Here is a 20,632-nt window from a genome sequence, read left to right on the forward strand (position 1 = left end):
GTGTTTTGAACTCTATGGATAAAATGCTGAGTTGGTATGACATTAAAAGTTTCTTTTGTTGACAAGGAATTCAAGGCTGAGGTCGAGTGCAATAAGGGATTTCATGTCTTGATTCAAAATATAATTCATCTGGTGTTATTAAATAATGCTGTCCAGGTATTCTGATGTCACTAACATGGAGATGGTCCTATAGTGAACTATTACTCTGTCCATAATACGAGTGAAGACATGGAGACTTTTGCCATGTTGGTATCACTGAAAAAGATTCACAGGAACTTCCTGGAAGATCTGTAAAATGGGACATGTTCATCTTAAAGATCTGAGAGCGAAGTCTCCCTCCTGAATGGTAATTAAAACCTCCCTTGGTGTTTCCATTTAGAACCATGGTGCATGTATGAAAGGAGAGCACTTTGTCTATGATTGGTCTAAAGACTGCCATTGGCCTTTGGAACCAGGAACAACACTGAACAAAAGATTGATAATTTTATGTTGCGAACAATCTCTACACCGTTTTCTGGAGAAGGTTGTTAACTTTTCATTACAGGACATCTGCCTTGAATGGGTCATTGGGGATGTCCATCACTAAAGGGACAATAGAAAGGAAGATTAAATATGATACTGAGCTCCTTGGATACCATGTACAAGGACCATTGATCATTATGTGAGGCCCTTGGATATCATATCCAAGGACCAGCGATCATTATGTGAGGCCCTTGGATATCATATCTAAGAACCATTGACTGAGATATCTGATATGGGCAGCATGAGAATCTCATCTCTACATATTATAAGGAGACTGTTGTTGTTCTTGAGAAAAGTTGCCCTCTACATGCATAAGATTGGTGGGGCTGTTTTCCTGTCTGCTATGTCCTAGGAGTGTCCCTTCTATCTCTTTGATTACTTTCCTGAAAATATCTATTTGGCCTTTGAGGTTGTGTCTGTAGGAGATTTGGCCTTTGTAAAGGAGGTAAGAAAAGAATGTCTGCAATCTTAGCTGTTGAAGATCTTGTAAAGTGGCAATTAACCATACTAGCAGATTGTTCCAGTTAGGATATGGTAAGTTCCTGATGATCACTAAGCATGTTTTCCCTTTGAGTGGCATAGGCTTGTGAATGAATTAGTTTCATATCATGTGGGTACTGTGGCACTGAATTGGGCATAGGTTGTACTGAGTGTCCTTACAGCACTAATATTTACTAGGTATGTTGATCCATGAGATTCCTGGTGTTTTGATGTCAGGTAGGCATACTATATAAAGATATTCCTCCCATAAGGATAAGATAAAAGGGTAAGATAATTGTTGTGTTCACCTGTTGTGATCTGATATGTATGGCAGAGTCCAATAGTAGAAGAACACTACCATTTTATCTCAATTGTCTGGTTCCTTATGACTGGACAAGTTATGGGTTATTTGATCCATAGAACCAGTCTTTACTTTTGTGTGAGACAGTATATGAGCTGTCTTTATTTGGTCTCAATTTCATTGATATAATGTAGCCATTAGAGATGGATGGCTGTCGAATCCATGTGGTCTCAGGTTTAAAATCTGTAAGATGAAAAGTAAAGCAGATATTGTTCAGGTGTAACCAGCCATGTGTCTCACTGTATGAAATCGAAGAGTGGACATTGGTGGGATACTACACTATACTGTGTCAAGTAAAAGAGGACCATATGGCACCCTATATACTTCACAGTCACTGAATCATTGCTTTCAAAATCTATGAAGTGGATGCTATGACCATAGATTAAGTATAGGAATCTTACCTATATGTATCCAACCAAAGTGGAAATTATACAGTGATATGCATGCCATGTCGATTAGAAAAAATGCTGCAACCATGACCTTTTTATAGCACAAAATTAATGTCGCAAGGTGATTGAACACACTAGTGATCCATGTATGTATATGAAGGCCCAAAGGATTTCAACATGTACTTTTTTGATGCAATATATAAAAGAGGCTTTATCTTTAAATGAAAGATGCAAGAAAAAGTAAGAAATATAGATGAAGTATACTCCTCTGAGTAGAGAAACTCCACCAACTTACTGTAAAATTGAACATCTTTCCTCAAAATTCTTGAAGATGGTTTGTGAGGATGGAGCATACTACTTGTCACTTAAGTATTCACTGGATTTGGCATCAAGGGGAGATCACTGTCTGACTTCCACTTGTATGGGCAGACAACTTTTAGCTTTTGTAGCTAAATCTTTTATCCTGGGAAGGCTAGATTTGTCAGGTAGTGGTAGTACTCCAAAGGTATTAGTACCAGGCAACTTATTTGAAGAAGAAATGTCAAGGATTGGTCAATAGTCACTCCGACTTTCAGACCTTTGATCAGAGCATGTCGCCAGTTTGATCTGTCTAGAGCGAGCTCTTCCCAGGTGTTGACATCGATGTCAAGGGCTTTCATGTCGTGCTTGCAGACATCCTTGAAGTGGAGATGTGGTCGTCTGATCGACCTTTTGCCAGAGGCGAGTTCCGAATAAAGAATGTCTCTGGGGATCAGTCCGTCATCCATCCGACGCACATGGCCCAGCCATCTGATGCAACGTTGGCGGAGGAGTGTGACCAAGCTGGGAATCTTGGCACACTCAAGCACCTCATTGTTTGTTGCTCGATCACTCCAGGTGATCCCAAGTATGCGTCAGAGGCATCGCATGTGAAAGGCACTCAGTCTTTTCTCTTGTGAGGCGTACAGAGTCCAGGTTTCACTGGCGTACACGAGAGTGCTTAGCACGCAGGCACGGTACATGGTGATCTTAGTGTTCATGGCCAGCATGCTGTTGTTCCACACTCTCTGCGACAACCTGGAGAGAGTTGTTGATGCCTTTCTGATCCGCATGTTGAGTTCAGCATCGAGCGAGAGGTTGTTGGTAATGGTAGAGTCAAGGTACATGAACTGACTAACCACCTCAAGTTCATAGTTGTTGATGATGATGCTTGGGGGGTCTGCGTCCTGAGCCATCACATTTGTTTTCTTTAGGCTTATGGTTAACCCAAACTCTTCGCATGTTTTAGCAAAGCGGTCCATCAGGCGCTGAAGCTCAGCTTCTGTGTGGGCGTCTAGAGCAGCATCGTCTGTGAAAAGCATGTCCCTGATGGTGACTTCACGCACTTTGCTCTTTGCCTTCAGTCATGCCAGGTTGAACAGTCTGCCGTCTGATTGTGTGTGCAGGTAAATCCCTTCTGTGGATGTCCCAAAGGCATGTTGAGCAGGACTGCGAAGAAGATGCCAAAGAGCGTGGGGGCAATGACACAGCCCTGTTTAACTCCACTGCAGATGTCAAAGAGGTCGGATGTTGAGCCATCGTACTGCACTGTGCCTTTCATGTCATCGTGGAAGGACTGAATCATGCTTAGCAGCTTTGGAGGGCAACCAATTTTTGCCAGGATTGTGAAGAGTCCGTCTCTGCTGACCAGATCGAATGCCTTGGTGAGGTCTATAAAGGCCAGGAAAAGGGGTCTGTTGTTCTCTGCATTTTTCCTGCAGCCATGCCTGATGGAGAAGATCATGTCGATTGTGGACCTCTCTGCATGGAACCCACACTGCGCATGAGTGTGGCAGAGTTAGCATCAAACCAGTCATTGTTCTTTGATTGAAGATCCATGTGGCTGTGCTGTACACAGTCTCTCTGAAGTGATCCCATCCTTCATTGGCACTGCCGTTTGGGGGTTCTGAATCAAACGTTTTGGAAACAGCACCTGATCATAGTGTGTAATCAAACAGAGAGAATGCTGGTGTGTACACTAATTGAACTCAACCTGATAATAGTGTGCAACCAAACACAGAGAATGCATGTGTGTATACTAACTGACCTCGATCTGATCATAATGTGTAATCAAACAGAGAATGCAGGTGTATATACTGCTTGAACTCAACCTGATCATATTGTGTAATCAGTCAGAGAGAATGCAGGTGTGTATACTAACTGACCTCAATCTGATCATAATGTGTAATCAAACAGAGAATGCAGGCGTATATACTGCTTGAACTCAACCCGATCATATATAAGCATGAAATCAGAGAGAATGCAGGTGTGTATATTAATATTACAACTGTGTATACTAATTTTGCAACTGCAAGCAAGTGAGCTCAATCCATTTTCAGTCACAAATTACTGAATATAAGATAAGTTGGTGTAACATCACCTAAAGAGATTGGGAGTTAATTCAGTGCACATCAGAGTCCTGCCTGATATGGCATGACACTGTGATAACCAGTGATAATTACTTTTTGTCCTATATCCTAATTATCCGAATAGCAATAACTTTGAAAACTGGTACAATATTTTAGAATTTAATAAGGATTAATGGAGTGCTAATAAGTTTAGTCTGGATTTTCCCTTTAACCTAACATCTATCCTTTTGAAACATTAAATGAACATATGACAAAAATGGAGTTTTGAAGTACAAGGAATGTAAACTGGAATGTGTACTTAAAATACATTTTTAAAAGTAGAAATTGCTAGTAAATTATTGAGTACTCCATTTTGTTTTATTGGGATTACCTCCCTTGTAATATCCTGCAGTCATATAGCAGAATAGAACTCAAAATGGACAAAATCAAGAAAGCAAAATCCAAGTCTGAAAAATTCTAAATTTTTTGTTTATAAAAGTTTATAATAGTCTTCTCAGACACAAAAATAAATTTTTGGTATATATGGAGTCACAATCAAACAGAAACACAAAATGAAGTCAGGAATATAAATAACTGTCATCTATTTGAATATTTTAGACATAGATACCTTGTACAAAGTTGTTTTACAAAATGGTAGCCAAGACAAGTAACCGCTATATGAGCCAACAATGTACACAAAACTGCAACCCTGGTACTAATGATTCTTAAAGTAAAATAGGAAATTAATCTCATTTTTCTTGCGTAAAGTTTCTGAAATGTTAAGAATTCTTGAACTGCTTTTTTCTGGGAAAAAAAAATCAAATTTATGTTTTTAATGGTAAGTTTTGATATTTAATGACAAGTTTTTCTAGGTCCAAGTTCAATTTTTATGGGTTTGACTATCCATAGAATAAGCATTCTGTATCTGTTTTCTGTAATGATCTCTCACTATATGATCCTTCATTATCACATGATTCCTGTCATAATGAGCATGATCACTTCATTAAATGTAGTAAAATTATACAAATCATGTACTTCATTATAAGGTGTATTCACTGATAGATATTATACATTATGGCTTCAATGAACAACACTAGAATGTGGGAGTGCTATGAAATTATTTTTTCAAAAGTAGATGTGGATTCAGATTCGAAGCATGGTCCAATTTCTGTGATGATTCCTAAATTATTACATATGTACAAGATCTGTGTGTAGAAGTATATACAAGGACCTATTTGATCTTAAAAAGATATTTCTGTGTTTATTTTAAGACTGAAGGCAGTATTCAGAAATAAGGAAATCAAAACTTAACTTATCTTTGACCTTTTTATTACCCAATTTTCATGGAGAGGAATTTACCCAAGTACAAAGCCTAGCAATGAGGTCATCCAACTTTTTGTAAAAGCAATTTAAAAACATTTAGTTAGCTAGTTTTAAAACAAACTGATGATATAACTTCATGATACACCTAATTAATATCTTTGGACCCCCTAAAAGAAATACAGAATATAATTCAATGAACATATAGTTTAAGACTTACGCATAAAGAACTTGAACTAATTCTATAGTTTGCCATGGCAGATCCCAATGCTTTTAAATATATTTTTCAAACATCAAACATGAGAAGATAAAGTTAAAGATGGATGTGCAGGGAGGTGGATTGAGGGATAGGTTGATCCCCTGTTCAAGTCTGGAAATACTTAAAAGAAAGCATTTTTAGTCAAATATATATGTCTGAGTACAATTATTGACACTCAAACATCTGAAGTCATCTGGGAAGTCTACAGTTAGAAATGTGATGGAAAGTATCACACAGATGTAAACCAAAAGCAACATAAACTTTTTTCACATGTCCTGAGACATGATATAACACAAAATATGTTAATTAAAAAATATAAATGGTACATTTATTGAGGCCATTACCTGAGCATTGTTAGAGTCCCATCTCGGAAGTGTGATAAAATAGACATTTTTGCAGCTGAGGTTGCCTGGATTGACAACAGCAATTTCCCCATTACTGATCCCATTCGGATATTTACTGCTACATTCTGCCTGAAGACTGTTGCCTGATTTGTTTTCAAGGGATTTTGCAGCACGGCCATGGCTTAAATCCAGGGAGCTTGGCACACTGCACACAATTACATCAGCCTGCATGGAAAACAATCGACTTTTATAACGACTAAAAGCAATTGCAAAATTTTGGCCAATAGCATCATAACAGCTTTTTGTCAGAAAAGCTAACTACAACCAGCTCTACAGTAAAATTAACGTTAAATGTCACCTGCATGTATTAAGTAATCACATGTTTTAATCAGCCATTGCTTACAAATGTAGTTTATAAAAAGATTCATATTCTTTTGAAAGCAATAACTGTCTGTAACCAAAGCTTGCAGGGAAAGGGGAACCTGCACATGACAACACACATGCAAATATTAAAGGTCCTCTATGCAGTTTGTTGGATGGGCAGCAAGACATAATACTTTGCACTCTATATATTTAATCAAGACATGATTTGTTTGATTCTCAGTGTGGGCGATTACCCTATAATGAACAGGTACAAATAATAACGAATGTCACATTCTTACCTACTTCACACCATAGAACATTAAATAAGTCACTTGATGCTAACTTTGTATCAATTAGACTATAACCTTTCATTTCCAATACTCATGTGATGTTAAATTTTGGTTACTTATAAGCTTAATCATTAAAGCATATTTTACAATGTTATAGTCTTAATAATTGTTCTCAAATTCCATGACTGAGGATATTTCCCGAGGGGGGGGGGGCAAATATTTTAAAATAAAATGCATTATTCATCACATGCTATCATTATTAAAATTTGTTTACCCGTATATGCTCATATTTAAGTTAGATCTAACTATAACTGCAGCTGGTCCTAACATATAAGTGAATATATATAGCACTGAAGACTTGTATTCCACAGAATCACATAAAAGAGTTCTTCTCATCGTCTTGAGACTCTACTGCACACAATTTATACTATGAATTACAAAATACAATTATTCCCAATATTCTGACCTGATAAGAAATATTTCAGAAGCTAAATGTTTATCAGAATCAACAGAAATGATAAATAACAAATAGATTGAAACCCAAAGGGTAATACACTACTTTTTACAAGCATATGAATAGTTCCTTAAAATGTCATTACAGCAAGAAGAAATTGTTTCAGGATTACAGCAATTCCCACCTTCATACTCAGACTCAAATTTGACATCAGACTGGTTGACAGCAAATCATTGGCCAGTCAAACAGCAGAAATTTTTGTCGAGTGTGAGTTGAAAATCATCTTTTTCTGTCTGTTTCATACAGACAAATGTTAATATATACCAAATTGCTTTTGTGTTACATTCAACTGTTGACTGCCTAGTCCCAGATCTGCCATCACACAATGTGGAGGCCTAATGAAGTTCTTTAGGCATGACACTCATTCATAATAGATGATTTCCAAATCATTTCTTTTGAACCATACACCAATGATATATGTGCCTTTTCTCATGCAGTAACAACAACTCTACAAAGCATCTGTAGCATTACAATAGGGGAAATTCACATAACACTACTTTTCTATCAGTCCTATTAAATCCAAGTCTCTAACTGGTGCAGATATTATCATAATCTTTATATTGTCACCGCAATTATTTAACATAAGATTATTTATCACCAAATTAGTTGGGAGTTAATAATTATGCCTGATGCTCCAATAAGAATCACAGATGTTTCCTATCTAAGCACAAACCTCATGCCTTGTCAATTTGAGTGAAGAGTTATCTGCACCTAAACTCAAGCATCATGCTTTGCAAAGTAAATAGTATAGTCATCAAAGTATCCACACTATCAATTTGCAATAAAAGCAAACCAATAAGTCAGGTGTGGGCTGTAAATAGTGATATTTAGAAATCATCTGTTCACCCTGTCATTTTTTATCCATACCGTTTCATCTGCAAGATCATTTTTAACAACATAAACTTTAATGTTGCCAAACGTCACAAATTTCCCTTCCAATTCAGCTTCAGCCATTGGTCCTGAGGAGTCAAACTGTAGGTTCTGTTCTGAAATTGACCGCAAGGAAACCTTTGGTCTTGCCCGCTGTGTTGGCCTGGTGCCAAAAAGACGTGTAAATTCTAATCTTGAATTAAAGCTGGAGGTATCACTAGAGTCTCTCAATGCAGGCAATGATGCAGCTCGTGTTGGTACAGAATTTTGGGATTCTAAAAAAATTAAATTATAAAAGTGTAATACATCAATAATGTTATTATTGGCTCAGTTTCATCCACAGGTAAATATTACAGCAGATCAAATACTTTTAACTTTGTCACCTACATGCAGTATTTCCCCAACTACTAATAGCTTACTAAAATTTCCAAAAGAAAGAAGGTCGTCTTATTATTAGACAAATATTTCCTTGTTAAATATCTGCACAATTTCGTTAAAAGAAGGGTAGGCGTATCATCAATAATGGTCTTATCAATGGATAAATACATTTCCTACCATTTTACAAACCTAAAAAGTCATCATCTTCTGCAATATTTGTAATTAAATAAAACAATGTATTATTATTCTCTATTTATAGCATTCCTAGAAGTATCCAATTACTCTGTTTATAGCATTCCTAGAAGTATCCAATTACTCTATTTATAGCATTACTAGAAGTGATTCCAATTACTATTCGGCCTAAATGATTGGCCGGACTAGGTTTGGCATATTGGCCCATTTTTCTTTACTGTGGGTCTTGCACACTGAAATATTCTGTTTACTCATATTCAGTAATTACTTAATCATATTATACATAAAAGTATAATTTCCAACCAGGTCAATGTATACAAAAATAACTGTCATATAACCATTAAAACCTACAGTATGTGTGTGCATGTATCTAATTGGGTCAATTTATGTATACGTATCAGTAAATAGTTCAGACCAAATTATGTCAAGGCTGAAGAAGTTGTTACCTCAGTTCTGTATCAAACGGGTCACCTTTCCTGTTCATGCATAAATCAAGTACAATTCTACACTAACATTTCAAAAAGGACATTAAATGAGAATAACCAGTCGAAACTGGAAATGAGGTCCATATTACATTTCTGGCATTATGATATCATAAGCAGAGCTTAATAAAATCTATAAAAAAAAAGTAATGGATCCAGACCAAATCTATTTACATGATGTACAATTACAATTATTTCCAGACTTAAGAATTAAACCAATATTAGATCTGGGTTCCTTATTATATTCTACAAGACTTCAAAAATGCAAGAACTCAAAAATCTCAACACATGCTGAAAAGAGCAATTTGTAATGTTCCAGATCATGCTAGAGTAAATATCAATTATTGATAGTTTATTGCAGAGCATGCGACATCTTATCATCTATATTCATGTACAAGTCAGGCCCAACTCAAAAGATCCTAATCTGTCACCACATGATGCACCAGCAGATCAAAGTTTTATGATGGTTGTTCCACTGATTACCCATAACAAACTGCATATATCCAGATCATCTACCAGTACATTATGTGACAGCAGATCAATGTCCGTGAATGTTGATTGTACATTATGTGACAGCAGATCAATGTCCGTGAATGTTGATTGTACATTATGTGACAGCAGATCAGTGTCCGTGAATGTTGATTGTACATTATGTGACAGCAGATCAATGTCCGTGAATGTTGATTGTACATTATGTGACAGCAGATCAATGTCCGTGAATGTTGATTGTACATTATGTGACAGCAGATCAGTGTATATGAATCCTGCCAGTACATTATGTGACAGCAGATCAGTGTACATGGATCGTGCCAATACATTTTGCAACGGCATATCAGTATCTGTGAATCTTACCATTACATGTGACAGCAGATGACTGTATATGAATCCTGCCATTATATTATGTGACAGCAGATCAATGTATATGAATCCTGCCAGTACATTATGCAACAGCAGATCAATGTATAAGAATCATGCCAGTACATTATGCGAAAGAATATCAATTTATATATCAATCCTGCCAGTACATTATGCGACAGCAGATCAATGTATATGAATCCTGCCAGTACATTATGCAACAGCAGATCAATGTATATGAATCCTACCAGTACATTATGCGACAGCAGATCAGTGTCTGTGAATCATGCCAGTACATTATGCGACAGCAGATCAGTGTCTGTGAATCATGCCAGTACATTATGTGACAGCAGATCAATGTATATGAATCCTGCCAGTACATTATGCGACAGCAGATCAATGTATATGAATCCTGCAAGTACATTATGCAACAGCAGATCAATGTATATGAATCCTACCAGTACATTATGCGACAGCAGATCAGTGTCTGTGAATCATGCCAGTACATTATGTGACAGCAGATCAATGTATATGAATCCTGCCAGTACATTATGCAACAGCAGATCAATGTATATGAATCCTGTCAGTACATTATGCAACAGCAGATCAATGTATATGAATCCTACCAGTACATTATGCGACAGCAGATCAGTGTCTGTGAATCGTGCCAGTACATTATGTGACAGCAGATCAGTGTCTGTGAATCTTGGGTCTGACTTATATTCAAGCATATAAATTTCAACTATTAATCATGTTCAGAAAATATGGACATACACAGTAATGAATTGTTCAGAGAAAAAAGCTTAGCTTTCCAATGTGTAATAAAATACAGGGAATCAAAAAATCAATTGCTGCAATTTTTTGTCTATATTTATACATGCAATACATATCAAAGATATTATCATCATTACTATTATACCGCTCCTGTGGCCTAGTGGTTAGAGCATCTGCCTTGGATGCAGGAGGTCGTGGGTTCGATTCCCGGCCGAGTCACACCAAAGACTTACAAATATGGTACTAACAGCTGCCTCATTAGGCGCTCAGCATTAAGAGGTTAGTGTTAGGACTAGTCAGCCTGGTGTCAGGATAATGTCACTGGGTGGGACATCATGCTACACGTCTCTGGCATGATGCCCCAGTGCTAGACATCACTATAAACTGCCACTCTGCAGACATCGTAGCGATATGACTGAAATTGTTTTAAGGCTACGTTAAAAATCCAAATCACACACACACACATTATTATTATTATTATTACTACTATTATTATTATTATTATTAAGGATTTTCAGGAAAATTGGGCACTTTGTTTCATGTATTTCCTTTTACATGTACCTTTACTCTTGGTACCTTAACAAAGTAAAAGGTGAAAAGTCTTTACACCAGCAATACAGTAACTTGTGCAATATTTGGTCCCTTATTTCTAAAATATATGGGTCAAGATCATTTCATATATCTTTCTAAATTTTAAAACCCACTTGGAGATAATCAAATATTTTCAGACATTGTTAATTACATGTGCAATGTTTGTAATATTTTCAGTTCTTGGCATGTGCACCTAAAATATTAACCTAAGCTACACTCTACAAAATGTAAACCAAGATAAAAACTTGAATTTATAACATTGATGTGATAATCACACAAGTTAACAGTGTTAAAGATTTAGCACTTCCAGCTTAACTGTTTTAGCAGTGATATAAACCAATTAACATAAAGAACATGAGCATAAATCACCCTAGAGGGGTTGAAATTTTAAGTGGGAAACAGGAACTGTCAAAATGCTGGGTTTAAAGAAAATCCCTTGCTGAGCAGATAAGGTAAATATAAAAATTTAGCTTTACCTGTACTTGTGGTGGTGGTGGTGGAAGAGGGTCTTAATTTACTTGCCTAGAACTGTTTTTAAAACTATGATAGACAAGTTGGAACTTGTGTGCATCGATTTATGAAAAACTATGATGGACAAGTTTGACTTTATGTGCAATTTTTAAAAACAATTGATAGATAAGTTGGAATTTGTGTGCAATTTAATGAAAACTATGATGAACAAGTTGGAATTTTTGTGCAGTTTAATGAAAACTTCAATTCCAAAATGGAGGATACCTCGGCTATTTTTCAGTCCTTCAGCGAGAGGTATCAGAAGGGTTCAGAATTAGACTGCTGGGACATATTGTCTCCTGAAGTTATCTGGATTATAATCGCTATCTCAGTGTTTTCCTCTACCATTTTAGTGTGATGGTGCCACCATGCCTCCCATTCAAGATGGATGCTGGCCTCTATGCCTTTAGCTCGATTTTGCCTTAATATCAGATTTTTTTAAACCATATTATGAAAATTGAATCAAAACTTTAATAATTTTGAAAGATTTTGTAAACTGGAAAGGATGGTTCTTTTAAATTATTCACAAAACTGACATACATCTTGGTCTAAAAATACTTCTAATTCATTCCTGAGAGTGTAATTTTATGTCAGCTATAATCTTTGCAAGAATGATGTATTGGAATTTAATCTAGTTATTCCATTCAGGTCTGGATTTCACCACCAAAAATGAGTCTTTTCTTCAACTAATTGGAGTTTCAAATCAGGCCATCTGTCAAAGTCTACAAGCCAGTTATCTGATTGGTTTAGTTTTATTAGTCTGACTTAAAATTGACCAATCAAATTAAACTAAATTAAACTGTAAGACTATGATGATGAAATCCAAGCAAAATGAGGTATCTGATTGGTTTAGTTTTAAGTCTGACATATAACTGACCAATCAAATTAAACTAAATTAAACTGTAAGACTATGATGATGAAGTCCAAGCATTGGTATCTGATTGGTTTAGTTTTAAGTCTGACATAAAATTTACCAATCAAATTAAACTAAATTAAACTGTAAGACTATGATGATGAAGTCCAAGCAAGGTATCTGATTGGTTGCTATAGATGTTTTCATAGCTACCTCAACTCACATTCCAGCACATCATACAGATGCATACAACAAGTGGTTTACAGCAAACAGTTTAAAGGCTTTTGTTATAGTAAGCTAATGCAAGCAAAAACCAAAACACAATAAAAACATTGCATGCATTTGCAAAAGATGTTACTATTTAAATTCAGAAAATCTTACCATAAAATGCCAAAAATCCATATCAATCAGAAGATTATGATTCTGTCTGGAAAATCCATTATTACCAATTTAGAACTTCAATTTTGGGGGATATGGTTTGGTGTTCATACAAATGAAGATAATCAACATCTGATAATCAATGCCCTACTGTATTATTTGAAACAGAACAGGAAAATTATGCACACTTATTCATGGCTTTCTGACACGCCCATGCAAAATAACATAATTTTAATATTTAGACATAACCTAAAAAGGAAACATTCTAATCTGCTGCTTATACTGACCAAACATTATCATTCTGCATAAAATAACCTTCCTTTAGACAATGGATTCTTTTCTAGTAAGTAAATCAATTGATCCGGATGTTCTTGGATTCTGATCATTAGCTGTAAAACCCAGTAAGTACATCAATTCAAGATGGTAACTGTGCCAATGAAGTATTTATTTTACCGCCCGCATTTCTTCAGCTAACTGACTTGGTTGCATATAACACGGTTCGGTATATAATGCGGTCGGGTTTTATGGCTCCCAACTACCATGTTATAGTGGGGGGTCCACTGTACTGATTAAGCCTAAGGTCTGTATTATCTTAGTATATTACAAAATTTAAAATGAAACAGAAATGACACATCAATCTTACGATCTCTTCCCTATGATACCAATCAACGATAATCATCTCTTCCCTAAAAATGACTTAGACCTTTGAGCAAGGAACTTGACTCTGATATGATAAAGTGTGAACATGAATAACATACCAACACCATCTAAATATGACAAAATAATGGGTTGATGTTTTATTAAATGTCTTCAGTGGTTCAAAATATATGCTCAAAATACTAAATACGTATGTCACAGAATTTCATTTTTAATTATCCGAACCACCAATTACAGAGGTCTCCCAAGATAGAGTACTTCACCATAATCTTTAATTTAGCACAGTCCATTAAATAATGTGTATATGGTCATAGATCACATTTCTGTGATGAATGTATATTTCACATTGAACCTACCTCAGTATGAGACAGTTCCACTTATAGCATGGTACACTTGTATGGCTCCCCTTTGCAGTGCTTTGGTAAGGGACCACTGTATTGGTGATATTTTCGTATCACTGTGTGTAACACATTTGAATAACCTAGCTTTAATTCTAATTAGTAATTAACACAATTAGTTGCTGCTAACATTTGTCCTTTTTAAAGCACATAAGCACTGTAATTGGAGCCATCAAGAGGATACCAAAAAAATAAGTGTTTTTGTTTGTGTTCATCGTACTTTTAAGAAATTATTGGCTAAATCATACTGAGGAAATGGGAGCTAAGAGATTATCCCAAAGACACAATGAAACATGTCAAAGACACTGAAACATCTCAAAGACACACTGAAACATCTCAAAGACACACTGAAACATCTCAAAGGCACACTGAAACATCTCAAAGACACACTGAAACATCTGACACAGGATGGCCTGGGTGGGTACAAAAAAATTTGCTCCTCAAAATATGATGTCAAGCTCTGCAATCACAAGTTTTGATTGTTGACTATTTAACATGTTGTAATATTGACCCATTTAAGTTTCTGTAATACTGACCCATTTAACATACTGTAATACTCACTTATCTAACATTCTGCAATACTGACCTACTGAACATTATGTTATACAGTAGAACCTCTGTTAAAGGGCCACATCTTCTGCCAAAAAAATATGTTCTCTCAAGACAGTTGGTTTCTCATAACAGATTATAAAACCATATAATCAACAAATCTGTGCATCAAGATCCCAGTCTCTCAAGACAGATGGTCATTCCTGGCAGTCATCTTTCAAGGCAGGTTTATTGTATGAACTTATTTCATCTTCGATAATATTTAATTATTAGAATGAAGTTGGTCATATAGCTTTCAGGTATTACATTTTTTACCTTTGATCCCTCCATAAGAATGCTAGATTTCAAAGATGATCATATACTCCAAGTATGGTTCCATTTAGGGTTTCAAGCTTAAACTCTGACATTCGTGTTAGAAAAATTTCAAGAATCTGTGATCTGATCTCAAGTAACAATATTGTATGTGCTATCTTACCTTCTGCACCCATTATTCCAGATTTTTACTCTTCATCATCAAAGTGGCAAGAGACTTAGACTGCAATGAAGTATATGCTTATAAGTTAATTCCTCATCAGTGGTTAGAGACTAAGAGACTAATGGAATAGATGTTAAAGTTAATCCCTCATCATTGGTTAGAGACTCAGAGACTAATAGAATACATGTTAAAGTTAATTCCTCATCAGTGATTAGAGACTCAGAGACTAATGGAATATATGTTAAAGTTAATTCTTTATCAGTGATTAGAGACTCAGAGACTAATGGAATATATGTTAAAGTTAATTCTTTATCACGGCATGGTTAGAGACTCAAAGACTGTTACAGTAATGGAATATAAGCTTAAAGTTAATTTCTCATCACAGTTGCCAGAGACTAAAAGACCTGTAATGGAACATATGTTTAAAGTCAACTCCTCACAAAATCATCTAAAGACTTAGAGACTAACTGAGTATATTTTGGTTCTCAAGGCTAAAATATCCTAAAGACTTCAATAACCATGGACAAGTTAGAAATGGCCATAAAATTGAAACCATTAATTCTTTTTCATTACCTTTATATTTATTTATAAATTATCATCCATTCACTTCAAGAGAAGAGTGCATTTATGAAGTTTAACTTCTATTTTTCTGAGAAGATGGGGAAATCAAACTGAGGTCTCTGGGAGTTTAGAAAGTGGAGACATTTTTATGGCCACGCAAACAGTTTCGTATCATAAAAAGTTTATTTTTATAAACAAAGCACATTTAAACCTATTATGTAACAAGGATCACAAAACTGAGTGCAAATAAGACCTCTGATCCACAACTCTAAAATCATGAGTCAGTTTTGCCAGTCTGGCAGTATCACTTAAATCAGACTGGTATAAAGACCTTTCATTTTCATACTGTTTGCAGCAACTTAAAAATCCATGAAAATTTGTACTACACAAATCAAAAGGAGTGACATTAAACTTAAAAATCTATGAAAATGTACATGATACAAATCCAAAATGGTAATATTTAACTAAAACTCAATGAAATTGTTTGCATAAATCTAAGGTAGGAATCCTAAAATAAAATAATCCTGGAAATTTTGCACCACACAGACCTAAAGTCATAGTATTTACCCAAAAAATCCATGAAAATTAAACCACACATTCAGAGTAGTAAAATCTAACTTAAAAATCCATGAAAACTGCACCACACAAACCCAAAATAGTAACATTTAAGAAAGCAACAGTAATACATGATAATCACATAGAAATTAAATTACATAAATTACTTACTTTTTTGTTCAGGTACTAAAGTTATTATTCAAGTTTACTTTATATATTATGTTTAATATATACACACAACATAATTTGAACATCATTGTCTGTTATATTTTATCTTTTAGTACTTCAGCTTTACATTTATCTGAAAGTGTTATTTTTCCAATCATTGTTTGCCTGTCTTTTTTCACAACTGGGCAACTTTACTTTTAATTAGCACCATGTAGTCATTATTGTACTCATGTGCCATCAAATGCCAATACACACAAACACACACACACACACACAAAAACACACACACAGACAGACACCCACACACCCACACATACAGACACACCCACACAGACACACACACTGAAGATACCTTGATACATGCCACAGTTATAACAGGGGCCAACAGTTTTATGTTCTGGGACAGGGGCATGGCACCTCTTGTTTGGTAAATTCCCATCTGTCAATAGCTGGTCAAAATTTTGTTTTCTCTGATTCCTATCCTTATTGTCAGACATTTTTAATCAGCAGCATGGCGTGTCCAATAATAGAATAAAAACCTGAGCTCAGTTTCATCAATATAATGTTAAATAATGTCCAGACTTACAACATTTGATTGGTCAGTTTTATGTCAGATTTAAATTTCAATAGGATTGCTGAGTTCTAGACTTAAATTCTTGCCCACAACAGAGATAATAAGTCCAGCTAAACAAGATGTGAGGATCAGTCTATTACTGCATGAGCTTCTTGAAAAGCATTTTATTTACTTGTGTTTGGAAATTCCAAACATTAAATAGATCGCTCTTTATATCACTCTAAATCAAGAAAGAATTAAGCCATTAACCAATAACTGCACCACACATCAGTTTTAATATAACAGAATAAAAATCAGAGCTCAATTCTGTTTCAATATATGAGCTCTATAACGTTCTTGTAGATTGGCCCTGAGGAATAAACTTATACCTGGTTACAGTCTGTGGAACAAGTAATGGAACAAAGCAGACAGCTCAGAACCAGTTTACATGATGGCCTGTACAGGTCATTCTAAAATTCTGATTTCATCTGCAGCAAACATTAAAACCTGCACTAAACTTTAAAACTGACCTGCAGATGCTTGTAAATAACATAACTATTGACCTACAAAGCAGCAAGCTTCTACCTTACTCAGAGAACAAGCCATTCAAAAAGTTTCATCCTGGTCAGTGGTGTAAACTAAAGCTATATAACTGAGTGGACACCATTTATCTTTATTCCAGTCATAGTGACCTTGACCTTTGGAACCCAAATCGATATGATTCATCTTTACATTATGCAAAGTTTGTGTCAAGTCTGTGAAAAGAACTACTGTTACTGTGCTGAAACCATCTCTCTTCTTCATCACACTGAACCGACCTTTGACCTCAAATTAAATATCTTTTTTCCTTCCCTGAATAGTTTACTATTGTGGTATGTTGTATAATTATTTGCATGGAAACAAAAGTAGGTAAAAGACACATGGACAAACAATATATATTTTGGTAAGAGTAAAAAAGCATATAGTTTATTCAAACTTTCCTCAGTAATAAACATCAGATGTTGCTCCATACATCAACAGGTTTTGAAATTGCACACTAGCTGTTCAGCAAAATGCTGTCTAGCATTTTAGGAAAGCTAATACTTGTATTTCTCACTAACATATTAGGAAGAATAAATTGATTATACGACAACACACCCACAAAATATTATGTTTGTTTAATCACATATAATTAACTTTTCCTCCAATTTAAGTCATCTTTTCCAGCTATACAGTTCTTCAGGCCAAATGTTGATGAAATATCTAGGGGAAAGAAAAAATAATCTCCAGCCTTATGACATTACAAAGAATGAGTACATGATACTAGTGGAAGTCCTAATCCAATAAAGCAAGATGTCTACCATGATATATATAATGTTTGGATCCATCTAAATATCAATTAGACTTAAATTTGTGAAACAATGTTGCTATGGGTTGCTGGGGCACCCGCAGAATTATTTGGCGGGGGGGAGGGGTGAAACATGTAGTGGTCAGCTATTAAGTTTTACAGATGCAGGCATAAACATGCTTAGAGGTGAATGGGTGGGATGCACTACTTCCCCTTGCCTCTATGTGCAGTTGCCCTTGATGGGCTGCCAAGTGTATGAGATATTCCTGAAAAATTGTCCTCTCGTTTCCATGTCAGCATCTTTGCTAGCCAATGTTCTGATAACATAATCAACAGTTATCAGAACCTTGGCTAGCGAAGATGCCATGTCAGTTGACCAGGGGAAACTCTTTACAACGCCATCGATTTAGGCAGTAAGACATCGACACAAAATATATATCTGGGTAGATGTCTTACATTGTTAGGGGTCGTCCATTAATTAGGTCAACAAAATGGGGGGAGGGGGTTTGAAGAAGTTTGACAATTGTTGACATGGGGAGGGGGGAGTTCAAGATAAATTGACGTCAACAATGTTATTTTTTACAATAAATTTAATAAATCAAAAAATAGGAAATTAGTTGGTGCGTTGGTATGGCACACACTCGCTCGCCCGTCAACAGCCCACCAGTTTAATCCTAAACCGGTTGAGCTCTTGCCAAGGAAGTCATAGTCTTGCATCATCATATTTTGTTTTTATTCAATGTAGATTGTAGACTGTAGACAGGCCTTAAAGCACCAGATGCATCTGAGAGCGACTTGCACAGATTTCCATCTCTTTTCTTCAATCAGTCTTTGAAAGTTGATAACATGCTACCTCGATCGGAAAAGGCATTCAAAATTCTTCCATATGATCTATATTGTCCTTCCATTCAGTTGTCGTTGCTTGAACAGATCTGCAAAATCTGTCACCTCTTTGTTGCTTCACAAGTCATGTTGAAGAAGCATGTTCAACAGCACTGACAACGCGATCTTGGGCCTAGGAAATTACCACATGCTCCTCAACCGCAAAGAATTCGGCCAACACGAGTGGCTGCCAAAAGACAGAGAGAGCTGATGGCAATTACTGCTCATGGAGAGATGTTAAGCGCAGAATGGTTAGATGAAGATGATGTTGACTTGTTGGGTGTATCGGTTCCACAAGAAATTAATGAATCAGCCACTATGCCCATTATAACAATTCAGAAACATTTTGCTTCCCCATGGGAAGATGATAGAAGCTAGAATATAAACTCACGATTTTTTCATGAATTCAAAGTGTTATAGTCAATTTGAAATCTGTTAAACATGTTAAAACAATGTATTACAATTTATTTGTCGACCTTTTAATTTCCATAATTCTATTTTCAGCATAAAAGCCAGCCGTATAAAATATTGTTAGTTTGGGGGGGGGGGGTTAAAATTGTATTAGGAGGGTCACTGAAAGTTTGACAGTTGTTGACAAGGGGGGGGGGGTAAAAAATTGCCTAAAAATTGTTGACATAATTAATGGTCGTCCCCTTAGACTAATGGAAGTCCGTGTGGCCCTAAACCAGTAAGTTGCTCTCCGCCCTTTTGTTGTTGTTTTTTTTGTGTTTTTGTTTTTCGCCACCAGTAATGTCAGAAAACAGACGGCGGAGAAGAACTTGCTGGCCTACTATGACCCTTACTTTAGGAACCGTGAAATTCTACATTCTAACATATCGTTACCGTACTTACCGTCAAGAAAAAAAAAGAACAGACACGATTAGACTAGTGCTTTTTAAAATGAAATATGGAAAATCACTCACCATGCCTAAATAAACAACTGCTTCATGCAATTAGAAATTCTCCGAAATATTACAACTATCCAAATACAGCTTCGTAATTTTCTTCCGGAATCGACAACGAGATTGAGATTACATTGCCGATTAGAACATGCTATGGGCAGATAAATTGTACAGAAAGAGATAATGATTCATAGTTTGAACAACTTTTACATCAATTTACATTTGCTCAGGCGAGTAACAGTTAACAATGAAAACAATAACATATCAAATCTTACAAAGGTTTCTTGAAAACTGCGAAGTTACCTGCGAATAATTTACTTCCCCAGACGTTTACTTTCGATTTAATGAAGCAGTCGACACTTAGTACTTGAGATCAGTCTGCACTGGACAGGTATAACAGAATCGCGTTTTTATTCGTACGGCAAAATACCTTAATGGGTTACAGTGAACTTGTGTTGCAAAAATGTACACGCATAGATGTACACTTACAGTCTTAAAACGTACATATATAAAG

At 35.8% G+C, this 20,632-nt stretch overlaps 1 protein-coding gene across 2 annotated transcripts in view; it reads right to left on the minus strand.

Annotated features, from left to right (window-relative positions):
* The window catches only part of LOC149797615 (protein mono-ADP-ribosyltransferase PARP14-like), an 89,988-nt gene extending 69,724 nt beyond the window's left edge, over positions 1 to 20,264 (minus strand). Inside the window, exons 1-5 of one of the 2 annotated variants that reach the window (XM_089962496.1) lie at positions 20,140 to 20,157; positions 15,171 to 15,230; positions 13,095 to 13,140; positions 8,076 to 8,353; positions 6,042 to 6,266 (exon numbers count right to left, since the gene is read on the minus strand). In XM_089962496.1, the coding sequence (XP_089818622.1) occupies positions 6,042 to 6,266; positions 8,076 to 8,162 (312 nt within the window). In that variant the 5' untranslated portion in view covers positions 8,163 to 8,353; positions 13,095 to 13,140; positions 15,171 to 15,230; positions 20,140 to 20,157. Of the gene's footprint in view, positions 1 to 6,041; positions 6,267 to 8,075; positions 8,354 to 13,094; positions 13,141 to 15,170; positions 15,231 to 20,139 lie in introns of both variants that reach the window. The other variant, XM_089962495.1, reaches the window with a different exon arrangement.
* Positions 20,265 to 20,632: the final 368 nt, after the last annotated feature.

The sequence above is a fragment of the Sinohyriopsis cumingii genome, chromosome 6, assembly GCF_028554795.1.
Source record: "Sinohyriopsis cumingii isolate HCF-2022 chromosome 6, ASM2855479v2, whole genome shotgun sequence".
Taxonomy (NCBI): Eukaryota; Metazoa; Mollusca; class Bivalvia; order Unionida; family Unionidae; genus Sinohyriopsis; species Sinohyriopsis cumingii.